Below are 18741 nucleotides of genomic sequence, written 5' to 3'. Positions count from 1 at the left end.
GAGGGAGGGGGAGGGGCAGATGGAGACAAAGACTCTTAAGCAGGCTCCAGACTCAGCACAAAGCCTGACATGGAGCCCCAGGGAGGGCTCAATGCCATGACCCTGGGCTCACGACCTGAGCCGAAATCAAGAGTTGGATGCTCAACCGACTGAGCCACACAGGTGCCCCTCTAATTTATTTTTTAAAACTCTGGAATGTAATTGTAAAATGTTTATTTATATTTAGAGAGAAAGAGCATGTATGCAGGAGGGGAAGTTAGAGAGGGAGAGAGAATCCCAAGGAGGCTCCGCACTGTCAGTGCAGAGCCAGACATGGGGCTTGATCCCACGAACCGGGTGATCGTGACCGGAGTCAAAATCAAGAGTCAGATGCCCAACCAACTGAGCCACCCAGGATCCCCTCTTAGTATTTTTGCACAGGTAGTCATAACCAAGTTTTGTCTGAGCTTCCTTTTCAAGTCATACATGTGGATTTTGGTGTCTTTATGCTGCCTAATAAATAGAAACAGTTCCTTCTTCTATTTCCTCTGGAAATTTTTATGTGTAAGAATTCCGTAATCACTGGATGTTTGAAAGAATTCCCCAGAAAGTCAATGATTGGTGCTTTTTGGCAGATAATCTCTGAAATTGTCCTCATTTTTATCCATGACGTGTTTTTCTCCTTTCTTGAGTTGAATTTGACACATCCATCCCAGGAGAATCATTTAATTTCAAATTTCTTAGCATAGAGAGGATTCTCATTCAATTTCCTGTATGTCTGTGGTTGTTCTCTTTTTATCATCCTTTCCTTCTCTCTGTAAGGATAGTGACTTATTTAGAGCTTTCCCCACATCACTTGAATTATGGATCAGCTTTATTTTTTTGTTAATTCCTATCTACTTAATATAAACGTATGGATAAAATTTTTTTTATTTCCTCAGTTGGATTCTTAAACCAATTGTCTCTTCTTTTTTAACGTGTTGATAGACTTGGGTTCTCAGTGTTTCAAATCGTAATCTTTTTTTTTTTTTTATAATGTTTTTGTTTCTTTTTGAGACAGAGAGAGACAGAGCATGAGCAGGGGAGGGGCAGAGAAAGAGGGAGACACCGAATCCGAAGCAGGCTCTAGGCTCCGAGCTGTCAGCACAGAGCCCGATGCGGGCCTCGAACTCACGGACCGTTAGATCACGACCTGAGCCTCAGTCAGACGCACAACCGACAGAGCCGCCTAGGCGCCGCCTAAATCGTGATCTTTTACGTTTTTCCCAAAAGCGTGTTCACGCAACTCGGTCCTGGGCGCGCGGTCGCCCTCGCGTCTCTAGGCAACCAGCGCTCCTCAGAGGGCCGGGAGCCTACGTGCCGCGGAGCCTTCTGGGAAATGTAGTACAAAGGCCCCTTCCTTGCGTGAAGCTGACCGGAAAAAAAAAAAAGAAAAAACAAAGGCGTCTTTCTCTCGCGCACGCGTACTCGCACTCGCACGGCCACCGACGCTTTCGGGTTGCGCCCCTTCTCTTTGTCCTTCGTCGCCAAGCGAGAGGCGAGTGTGGGCGTCTCCGCGCGCGCGCCCGCGTACCCGTGCGCGGCCCCGGGCCCCGCCGCAGCCCGGTCGGGATTTCGTGGGCCCGCTGGCTCGGCACGGAGGCCAGCGGGTCGTGGCCGGGGGCGCGTGCGGGCGGGGGGGGCGGGGCGTCGGTGAGTCTGGGGGGGGTGGTGTGGGGGGGGGGGGGCCGCGGGGCGGGTCACGTGGTTCCCGGGCCTGCGCGTCCGAAGACTGAGGCCTGCGGTCGGTGCCGGGTTTTTGCGGGGTCCGGGCCGGCCGTTGGGGTTCCGTGTGGGGGGCTCGCGGGAAGGACTCGGCGGTCGTGTTTGGGCCGCAGGCTTGGAGGCCTGTGGGCGTCGGCGCGGGGCTCGGGGTTCGCAGGCAGCGCGGCGGGGCGCCGGGTGAGTGCAGGGGCGCGGGGCCGGGGCCGCCGCGGGGACGCCGCCGGCCCCGGGCCTCTGGGCTCTTACTTGGGCGGGGGGGTTGGCCTTTCCGCTGGGGCTGTGAGGGCCGTGCCTCCCCGCCTGGGTCCCCGGACGCGAGGGGCTGCGTGGGTGGTCCCGGCCTGAGCCCAGAGCTGGTCCTTGAGGCGTCGGGCGGCGAGGGGACTTCTTGCCTGTGCCCCTGTAGCCCGGCTTCATCCGCCCAGCCCCGCCTGGATCAGTAGGATTGTTTCCAAAGGCTTCGCTGCTACAGAACAACCCTCCGGGCCAAACCCAAACCCCAGGCAGTTTCTGACCGACGATAAGTGGCCGCCGTGGCCGGGACAACAATGGCCCGAAGTTCTTAGGGCCGAATTTGGTCCACCCGCGATTTCTGGGCCTCACGTTTATCGGCTGAAAGTGAGGGGGTGAAAAGAAATGTTTTTCCCCCAGCTCTGATGCTTTTTGCCGTCATTAAAACATACTTCTGTTTATTTTAATCACTTACTGCTTGTTTCATCCGTGTAGCGGTGGACTGGAAGCGCTCGGCTTGCCGGCTGTGCTCTTGGATTAGGGACCTTAAGATTTTGAAAAATAATGTTTATACTTTTTTTCTGTTACGAATTTAGAATGTGTTCACTGCAGTCAGTCTGGAGCATCCGGACCCACAGACTCAAGTGAAAATCTTCCATGATCTCATCGCCAGGAGATAGCGACTGTTAGCATTTTAGTACATTTCTTCTAGTCCGTGCATGCTGTCTACTTTTGGGACGCGTCATTTATGTTTGCTTAAAAAAACAAATTGGGAGTATGCTGTTCGCAGCCATTTCAGTTTATCACAGATACGTTTCTTCAACGTGAGCTGTTTTGTTCCAGGCCCGCAGTGTTTTCAGCGGGCCTCTGAGAATTTCTTTTGTTTTCCTCCCTACTCTGCCCTGGTGTCCTTATTTCTGGACAGCGAGTGGACTGCATGGCACCGGTACTGGAAATCTGAACAGAGACTCTGGGGGCCTTTGTCCAGCTCTCCCTCCAGCGTTTTGGGGGGCGGGGGGCTGTGACTGCAGGTCTGAGGGGCACTGAGGGGACCAGCGGCCCAGATTTGCCACTTCCTAGGCGTGTCATCCATGTTGGGCAACTTGCTGAACCTCTCTGTGCCTTGTCACTGTCTGTAGTGGGTGCGGGATGCATCAAAAAAAGGCACGATGATGTTTAAAACGTCTGTCACAAAGTAATTAGTCGACACTTTTTATTATCCTCCATTTTCCCCCTGAATTTCCTTTAGAACTTGACGCTGAGTGGAACTGTGGGATGATGATGAAGGTTGCGCCTTCCTTCTGAAGATAAACCTGAGAGCTGTCACAGGGAGAGGTGCAGTGTGATGCGGGAAACTGCCCAGGTACATGACAAAACCGCTGAAGTTAAATCGGGCCAAACTGTACAGTGAAGGGCATAGGCTTCATTTGCTGAGAGGACGTGTGGTGCCAAATATAAAAGTTCAGAGGAGAACTTCTCCCTGAGGGGCCAACTTTCAAAACATTTGTTTAGAGTAAGGTTGGATCTCCCTTTTTTTTTTTTTAAACCTTTTTTAAAAAAAATGTTTGTTTATAGGGGCTCCTGGGTGGCTCAATTGGTTGAGTGTCCAACTTCAGCTTAGGTCATGATCTCACGGCTCGTGGGTTCCCAGCCCTAGGTGGGGCTTTGTGCTGACATCTCACAGCCTGGCACCTGCTTTGGATTCTGTGTCTCCCTCTCTCTCTGCCCCTCCCCTGCTCGCTCTCTCTCTCTCTCTCTCAAATGAGAGAGACAGAGCACAAATAGGGGAGGAGCAGAGAAGGAGAGAGGGAGACCGATTCTGAGGCAGGCTTCAGACTGAGCTGTCAGTACAGAGCCTGACATGGGGCTCAAATCCCATGAACCCTGAGATCATGACCTGAGCCAAAGTTGGAGGCTTAACTGAGCCACCCACTTGCCCCTCCTTTTTTTTTTTTTTTTTAAAGATTTTATTTTTAAGTAATCTCTACACCCAGTCTTGGGCTCAAACTCACAACCCAAGATCAGGAGTCACATGCTCCACCAACTAGGCCAGCCAGGCACCTAACTCTGCATTTTTCTTAATGATAAACTTAAATATCATCGGAAATGTTTGATTTTTTATTTTTATATATTTATTTGTTTATTTATGTAAGTAGGCTTCATGCCCAGCATGGAGCCCAGCACAGGGCTTGAACTCACACCCAGAGAACAAGACGTGAGCTGAGATCAAGAGTTGGATGCTTAACCAACTGAGCAACCCAGGCGTCCCCATCAGAAATACTTTAAAACTTCCACACTGATGGCTTGTCACACCCTGTTGAACTGAAATTCTCAACTCTGTTTTCTATAGTAAGTCTACATCATGTTGACTTCAGTTTTCCACTCTTGATAGGTTCTCACTGAAAGCAAGTAAACTTTCTTTGACAACAATTGTAAAGGAAATTTTAAAATCAAATTGTGAATTTGTGTTTAAAGAAATGATTTCAATAAGAAACCTAGTTTCATTTGTCACAATGCCAGAAATTTTATTGTGTGAAATGAAGTGAAAGCATAATGTGAAGCAAGTGACATTTATTGTAGGTATATTTTCTTGGTTTGTGGTGTGTGTGTTGATGTTTTTTTTTAGCCACACGGGGGTTTTTATTTAAAAAAAAAATTTTTTTTAATGTTTATTCATTTTTGAGAGAGAGAGAAACAGCGTGAGCGGGGGGAGGGGCAGAGAGAAGAGAGATGAAGACACAGAATCTGAAGCAGGCTCCAGGCTCCGAGCTGTCAGCACAGATCCTGAGGCGGGGCTCAAACTCACAAACCATGAGATCAGACCTGAGCCGAAGTCGGACGCGTAACTGACTGAGCCACCCAGGCCCCCTAAATTTTTTTAATGGTTAAATTTATTGACTTTTTAAAAAAAATTTAAAACATTTTTAAAAAACGTTTATTTTTTCTTGAAAGGGAACATTTTATTTGCGTTTTCTAGGAAAATAATAGGATCAAGAAATACCCTTGAAAAGATTAATACATCCCCATGGAGACTAGAACAAAGAACTCTCAATTCAAGCTCTTTTATTTATGTAAGGATTGTCATTAAGAAAAAAGAAAGATGTACATATATCATTATCTACTTATCTATCTATATAGCTAGGTACAGAGAGGATACATTTACACACATATTCATACATGGTATGTATTGGTTATATAGATACGTGCGTGTATACGCCCACACACACACACACTACTGTGTGTATCAAGTACCGTTTTAAGCACTTTGCAAATAACATCCGAGATGTATAGATTAAAATCACTAAGCCATAGTAATTTTATAGTAATTATAATCTGTGAAGTTTGAAATATGCAAATAATGGTAGAAAATTATTTATAAAAGAGGTTTAATGTCATTTTGGTGCTTTTTTTTTTAACACATCTTTTTTTTTTTTTTAATTTGTATCTGAATTAGTTAGCATATAGTGCAACAGTGATTTCAGGAGTAGATTCCTTAATGCTCCTTATCCATTTAGCCCATCCCCCCTCCCACCACCCCTCTAGTAACCCTCTGTTTGTTCTCCATATTTAAGAGTCTCATGTTTTGTCCCCCTCCCTATTTTTACATTATTTTTGCTTCCCATGTTAATCTGTTCTGTGTCTTAAAGTCCTCACATGAGTGAAGTCATATGATATTTGTCTTTCTCTGACTAATTTCGCTTAGCATAATACTCTCCAGTTCCATCCACATAGTTGCAAATGGCAAGATTTCATTCTTTTTGATTGCCGAGTAATCCTCCATTGTCTATATATACCGCATCTTCTTTATCCATTCATCCGTCGATGGACATTTGGGCTCTTTCCGTACTTTAGCTATTATTGATAGTGCTGCTGTAAACATTGGGGTGCATGTGTCCCTTCGAAACAGCACACCTGTATCCCTTGGATAAATAACCTAGTACTGCAATTGCTGGGTCATATAGGGTAGTTCTATTTTTAATTTCTTGAGGAACCTCCATACTGTTTTCCAGAGTGGCTGCACCAGTTTGCATTCCCACCAGCAGTGCAAAAGAGATCCTCTTTCTCCGCATCCTTGCCAACATCGGTTTTTGCCTGAGTTGTTAATGTTAGCCATTCTGACAGGTGTAAGGTGGTATCTCATTGTGGCTTTGATTTGTATTTCCCTGATGATGAGTGATGTGGAGCATTTTTTCATGCGTCGGTCGGCCATCTGGATGTCTTCTTTGGAAAAGTGTCTATTCATGTCTTTTGCCCATCTCTTCACTGGATTATTTGTTTTTTTGGGTGTTGAGTTTGATAAGTTCTTTATAGATTTTGGTTACTAACCCTTTATCTGATATGTCGTTTGCAAATATCTTTTCCATTCTGTTGGTTGCCTTTTAGTTTTGCTGATTATTTCCTTCGCTGTGCAGATGCTTTTTATTTTGATGAGGTCCCAATAGTTCATTTTTGCTTTTGTTTCCCTTGCCTCTGGAGACGTGTTGAGTAAGAAGTTGTTGCGGCCAAGGTCAAAGAAGTTTTTGCCTGATTTCTCCTTGAGGATTTTGATGGTTTCCTGTCTTATGTTTAGGTCTTTCATCCATTTTGAGTTTATTTTTGGGTATGGTGTAAGAAAGTGGTCCAGGTTCATTCTTCTGTATGTCGCTGTCCAGTTTTCCCAACACCATTTGCTGAAGATGCTGTCTTTATTCCATTGGATATTCTTTCCTGCTTTGTCAAAGATTAGTTGGCCATACATTTGTGGGTCCATTTCTGGGTTCTCTATTCTGTTCCATTGATCTGAGTGTCTGCTCTTGTGCCAGTACCATACTGTCTTGATGATGACAGCGTTGTAATACAGCTTGAAGTCTGGGATTGTGATGCCTTCTGCTGTGGTTTTCTTGTTTCAAGGTTGCTTTGGCTATTCGGGGTCTTTTCTGGTTCCATACAAATTTTAGGATTGTTTGTTCTAGCTCTGTGAAGAATGCTGGTGTTATTTTGATAGGAATTGCATTGAATATGTAGATTGCTTTGAGTAGTATTGACATTTAAACAATATTCTTCCTATCCAGGAGCACGGAATATTTTTCCATTTTTTTGTGTCTTCTTCAATTTCTTTCATAAGCTTTCTGTAGTTTCCAGTGTGTAGATTTTTCACTGCTTTGGTTAGATTTATTTGTAGGTATTTTACGGTTTTTGGTGCAATTGTAAATAGGATCCATTCCTTGATTTCCCTTTCTGTTGCTTCGTTGTTGGTGTATAGGAATGGAACTAATTTCTGTGCATTATTTTTATATGCTGCCACTTTGCTGAAATTTTTTTTAATGTTTATTTATTTTTAAGAGAGAGACCAAGTGTGAGTGGGGGAGGAGCAGAGAGAGAAGGAGACACAGAATCTGAAGCAGGCTCTAGGCTCTGAGCTGTCAGCACAGAGTCCAACGTGAGGCTCGAACTCATGGACTGCGAGATCATGACCTGAGCTGAAGTTGGATGCTCAACTGACCGAGCCACCCAGTTTCCCCCCTCTCCCCCTTTTTTAAAAATTTCTTTTTAACGTGAAGTGCCCAACTCTTGATCTCAGCTCAAGTCTGGATCTCAGGGTTGTGAGTTAAAGCCCCGTGTTGGGCTCCATGCTGGATGTTGTCGTAGACTCTTTTTTTTTTTTAATATGAAACTTATTGTCAAATTGGTTTCCATACAACACTCAGTGCTCATCCCAACAGGTGCCCTCCTCAGTACCCATCACCCACCCTCCCCTCCCTCCCACCCCCCATCAACCCTCAGATTGTTCTCAGTTTTTAAGAGTCTTTTTTTTATGGTTTGGCTCCCTCCCTCTCTAACTTTTTTCTTTCCCCTCCCCCATGGTCTTCTGTTAAGTTTCTCAGGATCCACGTAAGAGTGAAAACATATGGTATCTGTCTTTCTCTGTATGACTTATTTCCCTTAGCATCTAACACTTTCCAGTTTCATCCACGTTGCTACAAAAGGCTATATTTCATTCGTTCTCATTGCCACGTAGTATTCCACGTAGACTCTTAAGTCTAAACTTCTTTCTTGGCCAGCAAGAAATCGGGTGCAGGATTAAAATGGGAGGGATGGCTAATGTTCGTGAAAAGACAAGAGCCCCGATTAAGGGTCCTTGCTCCGTTTTTATTAGGATCAGAAGGCTTACAAACATGGTGATGGACATGCACAAAGAGACAATGAAACTGTGGACATTAACTCATGGACGTGAGGGAAAGGGGTTCTTGAAGATACTCGGGTTTAGGAGTTTGGGTTGATAAAAAAAACAAAAGGTTGGCAACAGGTGGATGGGCAGGTGTTAATGGCAGACAGGAGGAGCTGTGTCTGTTTATTTTCGCTAGCCTAGGGGATAAGACAGCAAGTAACCTCAGTGTTAACAAGGCACCTTTCTTTTGTTAATTAGCTCGCCTCTGGGCAGCTTCACCTGCAGTGCTCTAGCCCTATTTACCTAATTTGGTCCTTCCTTCCTATGAAAGCAGCTTTCTGCTATAGTACTGAATTGGGGGTGCTTTAGCCTTGAATACCTAATCTTGCTTACCTCATGTACCTTTGTATTGGGGGCCTTCCCCCACCCCCCCGTTCTGGGGGCCTTTGCCCCCACCCTACTCTATTCTGGGGGCGATAGCCCCCCTTCTCTATCCTTATTCGCCTAATCTTGTTTACCCAGTCTTGGGTGTGAGCATCCTATGGCTTTGTAATTCTTTATGCTTTGTTAACCCATCAGTGCAGGCTCAGGGAGTTCCTAAGCTTATTCCCCACAGACATGAAGACTACTTGAAATCCTGGTTCCTAGCAAGAGGAGAAAAGATTTTAGGTGCAGTATGAATATACCAATAAAGTGCTTTATTCCTATGTTCACAGATCCTGGTTACCCACAAATGAGCCTGCTCATGTGATATAAGAAAGGAGCTCCTGGAACCAGGAACTTGTCAGTGTGAAAGACCCAGCCACCGCCTTACAGTGGAGCTTTGGGACAGAAACGGAAGAGGCTCAGCGTGGAGCAGGTCTCAGATGTGCAACTCATCTGGCCTAGGCAACAGAAAATGACCATGTTACAGGTTGGTTGATTGTTTCTTCTTCATTATTTTCCAGGGGATTAGAAGAGGTATGTAAGTCTTCCAGTGAAAAAGAAAAGTGTAAGTAGTTCATAAATCAGAGGAAGATAACCTTGGAGTTGAAGATCCAGGTTGGGACAAAACTGGAGCAGTTAGAATAACGTGGGCATCAGGGATGGCAGCTCCCTGCACAGTGGAAAATCCATGTGTAACTTTTGACTCCCCAGAACTTAACTGCTGGTAGCCTACTGTTGACCAGAAGCCTTACCGATAACAGGTGATTAACACGTACAGTATTTTGTATGTGTTTGATATACTATATTGTATGATAAAGCTAGAGAAGAGAAAATGTTAAGAAAATCATAAGAGAACATACATTTGTAGTACTATACTGTATTTATTGAAAAAATCTGCATATAAATGGACCTGCACAGTTCAAACCCCTGATGTCCAAAGATCAACTTTATTTAACTATAGGGCTTTCAGAAGGTCTTGAGATTTGAATTTTAATGAGCCATAGTGTCCTGCATAATTAATGAATTTGAGGTACAAACTTGGTTCTCAAATTTTTAGCAGTTCTAATAAAGAAATTAGAACATTTCTACGAGTTGCACTATCCTAGAAAAACGTAAACTAATTCTTCATAGAGAGTAAATATTTTTCATTCTTTGATGAAGTTTTGAACAAATAATACCGTGTGAGTGATGTCCTCAGAGAAATATAGTAAATACATGGGTCTTACGGTAATTTTTCATAGTTTTCTGGAGTGTGACCCAGGGAGAAAATGCCAGAACAGAACTTAGTAATCATAATTTCTCTCTTTAAATGCGGAGCAGAATTCACATACAGAAAAGTACATAAAATGTAAAAGTACAAAGTAATGAATTATTATCAACTGAACGAATACCCATGAACCCACCATTCAGGTCAAGGAACAGAACATTCCAGCCCAGGTGAGGCCTTCCATGTGCCTCTGCCAGTCACAACTTCTCCCTCTTAACAGAGGGAACCAGGACCCTGACTCTGTAACCATTTCCTTGCTCTTTATGGCTTTACTCCAAAGTATCCGTCCCTAAACACTGCAGTTTCCTGTTGTCTGCTGCAGTATGTACTAATTCGTGTCTGTTTCTTTCAACATTTTGTTTGTGAGATTCAGTGCAGTTGGAATCTTCTCTCCAGTTAAGGCAGCTTCTCAGTATCACCAAATCCAGTCGGTGGTCACATTTCTAGTTGTCTCGTAAAATTTACAAGTCACTTGCAGTTTGTTTGCATCAGAATCCAGGAAAGTTCATACAGTGTAATTGGTTCATCTGTCTCTTAAGTCTTCTTAACCTATTGGCTTTTTTTTTTTCTAGCCCCATTCTTGATTGAAGAGGCCAGGGCATTTATTCTGTGGATCTCCCACTGCCTGGGTTTTGCTCCTTGCATCCCCACAGTGTGCCAACGTGTTCCGTGTTTCCTGTAAATAGGCCGATTTAGAGTTGTGCTGGCTAGTACCCAAGCCACTGGCCACACAACAATGTTTAAATTTAAAACCACTAAATCCAGCCCTTCAGTCACACTAGCCACATTTCAGGTACTTAGTAGCCATGAATTAGTGCAGATAAAAGCGTATCTTCATCATTACAGATTTGATTTGGAGGCTTGATCAGACTTAGGTGTGACTTTTTGGGTAAGAGTGTTTCAGAGGTGGTGGTATGTATTCCAGGAGGTGACTCCTGTCTGCTTGCCCGTTTTGTCACGTCAGCAGCTTCATGATTGTTGCCTTGATGGACTTTTATTAGGGGCCACAGAATGATACTCTGCTTCTAAGCACTTCTTTGTTTCTTAAATGAAGTTATTGCTCTATCCCATGATAAAATATGTCAAGGATCAGCTTGTACACTTTCTGTCCCAGATCTGTAATTAGTCATTTCCACAGTACGTGGCATTTGAAATTTTATGGTATATAAAATTTTAAAAATTTTCTTGCCAAAACGTGGAAATATAGTAGGTTTTTACATACTGACTTTGCATTCAGGAACTTCTTAAGCCTGTTTGTTTATTTTTAAAGTTTATTTATTTATTTTGAGAGAGAGAAAGAGAGACAGTACCAGTGGGAGAGAAACGGGTAGAAAGGGAGGTAGAGAATCCCAAATAGCCTCTGTACCTGTCAGTACAGAGCCTGATGTGGGGCTTGAACTCACTAACTGTGAGATCATGACCTGAGCGGAGATCAGGAGTTGGACTCTTAATCCCTTGAGCCACTTAGGCTCCCTTAAACCTTTTTATTAATTCTAATAATTTTCTTTAGATTTTATTAGATTTTCCTTGTTAACAAAAATATCAGCAATATTTTTTTTCTTAGTAAAAATAAATTGTAAATTTCTAGTTTGCCAGGACTTTTTTTTTAATTTAATTTTTTTAATATTTATTTATTTTTGAGAGAGAGAGAGAGAGACAGAGCACTAGTGGGGGAGGAGCAGAGGGAGAGGGAGATGCAGAATCTGAAACAGGCTCCAGTCTCTGAACTGTCAGCACAGAGCCCGATGTGGGTCTCAAACTCACAAACCATGAGATCATGACCTGAGCCGAAGCCGGATGCTCAACCGACTGAGCCACCCAGGTGCCCCAGGACTTTTTTTTTTTTTTTTTTTTTTTTTTTTTTTTTAAGTAAGCTATATACCGAATGTGGGGCCTGAAGTCAACGACCCTCTTAGATCAGGAGTCGGACAGTCCTCCTACTAAGCCAGCCAGGCGCCCCTGCTAAGACTTTTTGTAACAAATGTTGATTACTTTTCAGTTTTTGGTATGTTTTACTCTTTTCTCGTCTGCTTGTTCTTTTTCATATTTTTGTATTCCTTCCTTATGAAATCCAGTCCTTCTATATGAAAATTTAAACGAGCGTTTTAGCAATTTTGTTCAGTTTTTTTCTGTTGTTTGTAGTTCTTGTGTACATTCTTTTAATTTGCAAATATTCTTTATCTGCATCTATTGAAGTGATTACATATCTTTTCTTAATCTGTTAAAGTAGTGAATATATATATTCCTTTTAATGTTAAATGCAACTTGAATTTTGAATTTCTCGGATAAACTCCAACTTAGTCCTTTTTTTTCTTTCCCCCAGTGCAAAAAGGTGATTTTCTTAAAGCACAGGGATAGGACCCACGGGCAGGAAATGCTGCCTGCCCCGGGACTGAGGAGAGACTGATTATCTACCCAGGAGTAACTCTGACTTAGCCTTAAATTTTTTTTTTTTTTAAGTTTATTTATTTATTTTGAGAGAGAGGGTGAGCAGGAGAGGGGCAGAGAGAATCCTCAGCAGGCTCCACCCTCACAAGTGTGAGATCACGATCTGAGCCGAAATGAAGAGCTGGACACTCAACCGACTGAGCCACCCAGGGGCCCCTCCAGCTCAGTCTTGCTATATTTTCTTCTTTACATATTGCTCAGTATGGTTGTCATTTAGGATTTTCACATCAATGTTCATGTGTAAACTGGCCTTTGCTTTTCCTTTCTTGCAGTATCCTTACTGAGTTTTGTTATCAAGGTGATGCTTGTATCAAAGTATAGGGTTGTGTTCTTGCTTCTGTGTTTGGTAATTGTTTAGTAAAACAGGAATTATTTCTTCATTAAATGTCTACAGAATTAACTGGTAAAGCTGTTTTTTTGTGAGAAGACTTTAACTCATAAAACCAATATTTTCCACATGACTAATGCTTGATGTTGTAAAATCTTTAATGGGAAAATTATCCACTGAAAGATCAAGATAAAACGTTAGATTTTAATGTAACCATATGAGAAGCTCATTAATTGATAAAGGTGGAGGTTGTTCACTGCAGCTCATCTTTTTTTTAAAAATTTTTTTACATTTATTCATTTATGAGAGACGAGAGCATGAGTGGGGGAGGGGCAGAGATAGAGGGAGACGCGGAATCCGAAGCAGGCTCCAGGCTCCGAGCTGTCAGCACAGAGTTCGATGCGGGGCTCGGACTCATGAACCGTGAGATCATGACCCGAGCCTGAGTCAGATGCTTAAGCCACTGAGCCACTCAGGCGCCCCTGTTGTAGCTCATTTTTAAGAGACTATAAGTTGATTAGTTTTGGTGTGGTGTCAAAGAATATCCACAGTTAACTAAATATCATTGTTTGTAGGATTTCTTAAAATCCTACATAGCGGTCATACTATGCACGACAGTGTTACATCTTCTTTTCAGTATTTGTACTTTTTCCTTGCATTTTATTGTACTGGCCAGGACCTCCTGGACAATGTGGGTTCGAAGTGTCATTGCCTCCCTGCTCTCGGCAGGCACTGCTTTCTGTCTGGTGCATTCCAGCATTCGTTTCTGGCACCATCTGGAGTTAGTACAGACTGCGGGTTAAGGACACCCAACAAGACTGCTCTCATTTCAGTTGCCAGCTATAAGTCTCCCGAGCCACCTGTACTTGTGACCAACTGGCTACAAATTGGGGGGGCTCCCATGACCCCTTCATGTTTGCTGGAACAAGTCACAGAACTTAGGGAAGTGTTATACTTACAATTACAGTTTTCTTATCAACAACACAAACTGGAACCAGCCAAATGAAGAGACACATAGGATGGGGTCTGGGAGGGTTGTGGATGCAGAGCTTCTGTGCCCTCTCCCTGTGGAATCAGGACACATCACGTTTCTGGCACGTTTTTGTGTTCACCACCTAGGAAGCTAACCTCACGTTCCAATGTCCAGAATTTTTATGGAGTTTTTATCACGTAGGTATGGTCATGTAGGTTGATTGAATCAGTGGCTGTATGATTGAGCTCAGCCTTCTCCCCTTCCTGGAGGTTGTGCTGATACCACCTGACTCAAAGCCTCAACTGTTTAATCAGATGGTTGATCTTTCCAGCCAGTGTCCATCCGGAAGACTAGGAGCCCACTGTGAGTCACCTTTTTTGTGAGAAGCATAAACTCAGGAGGGGGCCCCATGAATAATAAAAGCATTTCTGTCACTGGGGAAGAGCAAGGTTCTGTCCCAGGAATCTGACACAGAGGCCAGACAAATTATACAGCCGTTTGCCATTAGCTGCCTGTGCTGTCTAAATTTAAATTAGTTAAAAATAGGGGCTCTTGGGTGCCTTAGTCAAGCGTCTGACTCCTGATTTTGGCTCAGGTCATAATCTCAGAGTGGTGAGATCGAGCCCTGCGTAGTTGGGTTCTGGGCTGGGCATGGGGACTGCTTAACATTCTCTCTCCCTCTGCTCCTACCCCCCTTGCACACACACTCTTGAGTGCTCTGTCTCTGAAAAAATAAAAAGCTGAGGGGTGCCTTGGTGGCTCAGTCGGTTAAGTGTTTGACTTCGGCTCAGGTCATGATCTCCTCGTTCTTGAGTTCGAGCCCCATGTCGGGCTGTCTGCTGTCAGTACAGAGCCCTCTTCACTTTAGATCCTCTGTCTTAAAAATAAACACACGTTAAAAATAAATAAAAATAAATATAAGTTGGTTAAAAATAAGTAAAACTAAGAAGTCCTTTCCTAGTCACCTTTGAAGTATTCAGTAGATGTTTGTGGCTAACAGCTACCTTGTTGGATGGTGCAGATAGAGGACATTTAAGTCATCACAAAACATTCTTTTAGCTAATACTATTCCAGTCCTCAGGGAGCAAATACTCCTTATTTTGCCGTTAAGTGTGATGTTAGCTGTAGATATTGGTAGGTTATGATTATTAGGTTTGTTCGATTCTTAGTTTGTTTGACAGTATTTCAAAATGAACAGATTTTTGTTATATGCCTTTTCCACGTCTGTTGAAATAATGGTTTTTTTTCCCCGTATTCTGTTAATTTTTATGGATTTTTGAATGCTAACCCTGTCTTGCACTGCTGAAGGAAACCTTATTTGGTCAACTCACATTATGCTTTGTTTATATATGGCTTTTTGTTAGGAATTTTGTTTCTATTAATTTCCCTGTGATGTTCACTCCTTTTGTGTTCTTGTTTGGTTTGGTCTGCTGGCCTTATACAGTCAGTTGAGAAGTCTACACTCTTGCTCTGGTCTCTGGAGGAATTTCTGTGAAGTCACTTTATTTATTCCTTAAATGGTTGCAAGAATTCACCTCTGAAGCCTCATAGATTTGGAGGTTTCTTTGAAGGAAGGTTTTGGGGGATGGGGTCAGGCTTTTTAACATTCAACTAATACAGATTTTTATTTCATATTGTGTAATTTTTGAGTGCACTGTTTGAATATCTGTTTCATCTAAGTTGTCAAATACATTAACATAAATTTACTAATTTTGTTATCTTTTTTAACAGCTTTTTTGAACTATGACCTCAGTAGGATCTACCCAATTTAAGTATATACTGGGGTGATTTTTTGGTAATTTTATGTTGTGTTACTGTCCTTACCCTCCAGTTTTAGAGGGTTTGTTTCATCCCAGGAGAATTTTGTCATTTTGCAGTCAATTCCTATTTCCATCCATAGCTAAGGAAACCACCAATTTGCTTCCTCTCTATATAGGGTTTCTTTTTGGACATTTCATATCAGTGGATTTATATAATGTGTATTCTTTTGTGTCTAGCTTCTTTGCATTAGCATAGGTTTTTGAAGTCCGTCAACATTTTAGCATATGTCAGAAATTCATTCTTTTTATTGTGGACTAGTGTTCCATTAAATGGATATACCTCTCTTTGTCTCTTTACTACTTGCTGGGCATGTGGATTATTTACCCCTCGCAGTGGTTATAAGTGCTGCTCACAGGAGCAGCCATGTACAAGTTTTACATGAACACGTTTTCATTTCTCTGGAGTATATACCTAAGAGTGTAATTGCTGGGTTGTATGGTCAAATTATATTTACTTTTTAAGAAACTGCCACAGTCCATCGTGTCAGACCACTTTGTATTTCTAGCAGTGTTGAGTTCCAGTTTCTCCACATCCTTTCCAATACTTATCATCTATCTTTTTATCATTATGGCGAGTGTGAAGTGGTGTTTCATTATGGTTTTAATTTCCTTCATAACTAATGATGTTGGTCATTGTTTCATGTGCTCATGTGCTTATTAGCCGTTCCTGTATCTTCTTTGATAAAATATATTAAAATATTCTACCTACTTTTAATTTTAATTTTTATTTTTTAATATCTTTTTTTTAATGTTTTTAATGCTCATTTATTTTTGAGAGAGAGAGAGACAGAGCACGAGAAGGGGAGGGGCAGAGAGAGAGGGAGACACAGAATCCAAAGCAGGCTCTAGTCTCCAAGCTGTCAGCAAAGAGCGCGACGTGGGGCTACAACCCAGGAACCGTGAGATCATGATCCGAGCCGAAGTTGGATGCTCAACCAACTGAGCCACCCAGGTGCCCCTATTTTTTAATATCTTTTTAAAGTAAGCTCTACATCCATGCAGGACTTGAACCGCTAACCCCGAGATCAAGAGTCACCTGAGCCAGCCAGGTGCCCCTGCCTACTTTTTAACTTTTCTTAAAATTTTAATTTAGTTTTTTTATTGAGTTCTAAGAGGTTTTTCTTATAAGTTCTGAGTCAAGTTTTTTTTTTTTCAACGTAAGTAGGATTTGCAAATAATTTTTTCCTGATTGTGGCTTGCCTTTTCATTTTTCAGTTGTGTAGTTTGAAGTGCAACAGTTTTATATCTTGTTACTTGGATAGGAATGTGGAAACCTTACATTGTCTAGGTGTTGTGACGCTCTGTCTGCTGTGTTTATGTTACACCTTTGCATATTGAAAATCCATCAGAAGATACTACAATACTACGATTTTTGCATCCAGCGGTCAAACATACTTCAAGGAACGAAGAGGAGGGGCACTTGGGTGGTTTAGTTGGTTAAGTGTCTGACTCTTGACTTTGGCTCAGGTCGTGATCTCATGGTTCATGGGTCAAGTGTGGAGCCTGATTGAAATTCTCTCTCTGCCCCTACCCCACTCTTGTGCGTGAGCTCTCTCTCAAAATAAATAAATCAACATTTAAAAAAAAAAAAAGGAGCATCTGAGTAGCTCAGTCAGTTAAGCGTCCCGACACAAGCTCAGGTCATGATCTCACAGTTCGTGGGTTCGAGCCCCACGTCGGGCTCTGTGCTGACAGCTCAGAGGCTGGAGCCTGCTTCGGATTCTGTGTCTCCCTCTCTGTCTTCCCCTCCCCCACTCATGCTCTGTCTCTGTCTCTCTCTCTTAAAAATAAGTGAACGGTAAAGAAAGGAAGGGAGGGAGGAAGGAAGACAAAGAACGGCAAAGAACGTAAGAGGAGAAGATTGTGTTGTATTTGCATGGATATTTGCCATCCCTGTTCTTAATTCTTGAGCCTGGAGTTGCCTGCTGGTACTGCTTCCTTCAGAAGGCCTCTCATCTGTCAGCCCTTTGCCAGCAGCTCTGCTGCCCTGGATTCTCTTAGTTTTTCTTCATAAGAGAAAATGCCCTCACGTCACAATTATTCCTGGTGAATAAGCTGGTTACAAAATCCTCGGTTAACAGGTTTTTCTTTTCAGCACTTTTAAAGTGTTTTCCTTTTCTGGCCTCTGCTTTTTAATAGGAAATTTACAGTCATTTGAATTGCTGTTCTCTGTAAGTGAGGTGACTGTTTCCTTGTCTGTATTCTGTAGCAGTTTGATTATGATGTGTTTGGTGGTGGCTTTCTTTTTTTCACGTCAGACACGTAATGTGCCGACGTCGTAACAAGGTTTAAGGGTGGCACATGTCACACAGTGGCGTGAACGCTCACTTATCATGCTTATGAACTACAAAAGGCTCGGTGGTGGCTTTCTTTATGTTATCATCCAGTTGGGGGATCACTGAGTTTCCTGTTGACTTATGCCTTTTGCCCCATTTGAGGAGCATTTGGCCATCATTTCTGTTTTCCACCATGTTCTTGCTTTTTTCCTTCTGGAACTCCTCTGACATGCATTTGGTGACAGTGTCCTGAGCCCTGAGTGTCTGAACTCTTTTTTAAGTTTTTGTTTTTTTTTTTTCCTCAGTTGCTCAAAATGGGTACTTTTATTGACTGTCTTCAGGTTCACCAGCTCTTCTCAGAGTGTATGATGTGCTGCTTAGAGTCAGGTTTCTTATTTTCTGATGCTATTATGGATTATTTAGAGTGCATGTTTTCTGATCATCTCAGGTAACTTTGGGATGGAAATCCATCTCTTTAAAAATTTTTTTTCTTAATGTTTATTTTTGAGAGAGAGAGAGAGATCATGAGCAGAGGAGGGGCAGAGAGAGAGGGAGACACAATCTGAAGCGGGCTCCAGGCTCTGAGCTGTCAGCACAGAGCCTGACGCGGGACTTGAGCCACAAACTGCGAGATCATGACCTGAGCCGAAGTTGGATGCTCAACAAACTGAGCCACCTGGGCACTCCGAGATGGAAATCCATCTTGACCTAAATCCAGAAACCTTTCTAAAACCTAGATTTGGTTATATCTGTCTCATCTCATGGAATCATGGCTAGCTGTTGACAATGAGAAAGTGTCTATCTCTGTTAACCAGTCTGCCCCCCCACCCCCCATGTGGCCTTTTAATCTAATTACTACTTTGTACCTTGTGTTCTTATCTAACTGAACTGTTTGTATCTCCTCAACTCTCCTGGTTTTGGGGTTTCATTGGAGCTGTTGGCTCTCAGAATGCCTTTGCACCTCCTTTTTTTGTGGAAAGCATTGCTAATTTCTTAAAACTCACCTCAGGCTTTACCTCTTGCAGAGAGCCTGAGTTGACACCGAAATTGAAGCTGTCCTTGCTTTGACCCACGTGGTGCC

The 18741-nt window shown here is 42.8% G+C and overlaps 1 protein-coding gene and 1 non-coding gene across 6 annotated transcripts in view; one reads left to right on the top strand and one right to left on the bottom strand.

Moving 5' to 3' along the window:
* The first annotated feature begins 1543 nt into the window (after positions 1-1543).
* ZNF84 (zinc finger protein 84) overlaps positions 1544-18741 on the top strand; it is a 29512-nt gene continuing 12314 nt past the window's right edge. Inside the window, exons 1-3 of one of the 5 annotated variants that reach the window (XM_042961632.1) lie at positions 1544-1671; positions 3224-3337; positions 8839-9035. In XM_042961632.1, coding sequence (XP_042817566.1) covers positions 9021-9035 — 15 coding nt within the window. In that variant the 5' untranslated portion in view covers positions 1544-1671; positions 3224-3337; positions 8839-9020. Of the gene's footprint in view, positions 1672-1735; positions 1921-1989; positions 2921-3223; positions 3338-4215; positions 4324-8838; positions 9036-18741 lie in introns of those variants that run through there. The other 4 variants (XM_042961631.1, XM_042961629.1, XM_042961630.1 and 1 more) reach the window with 4 other exon arrangements.
* On the bottom strand, positions 17637-17740 carry LOC122232859. The gene has a single exon (XR_006210267.1). It is a non-coding gene; the product is annotated as a small nucleolar RNA U13 (small nucleolar RNA).

The sequence above is a fragment of the Panthera tigris genome, chromosome D3 (assembly GCF_018350195.1).
Source record: "Panthera tigris isolate Pti1 chromosome D3, P.tigris_Pti1_mat1.1, whole genome shotgun sequence".
Classification (NCBI taxonomy): Eukaryota; Metazoa; Chordata; class Mammalia; order Carnivora; family Felidae; genus Panthera; species Panthera tigris.
The sequence above is the reverse complement of the archived record's forward strand: the minus strand, read 5'-3'. Positions and strand labels throughout refer to the sequence as shown.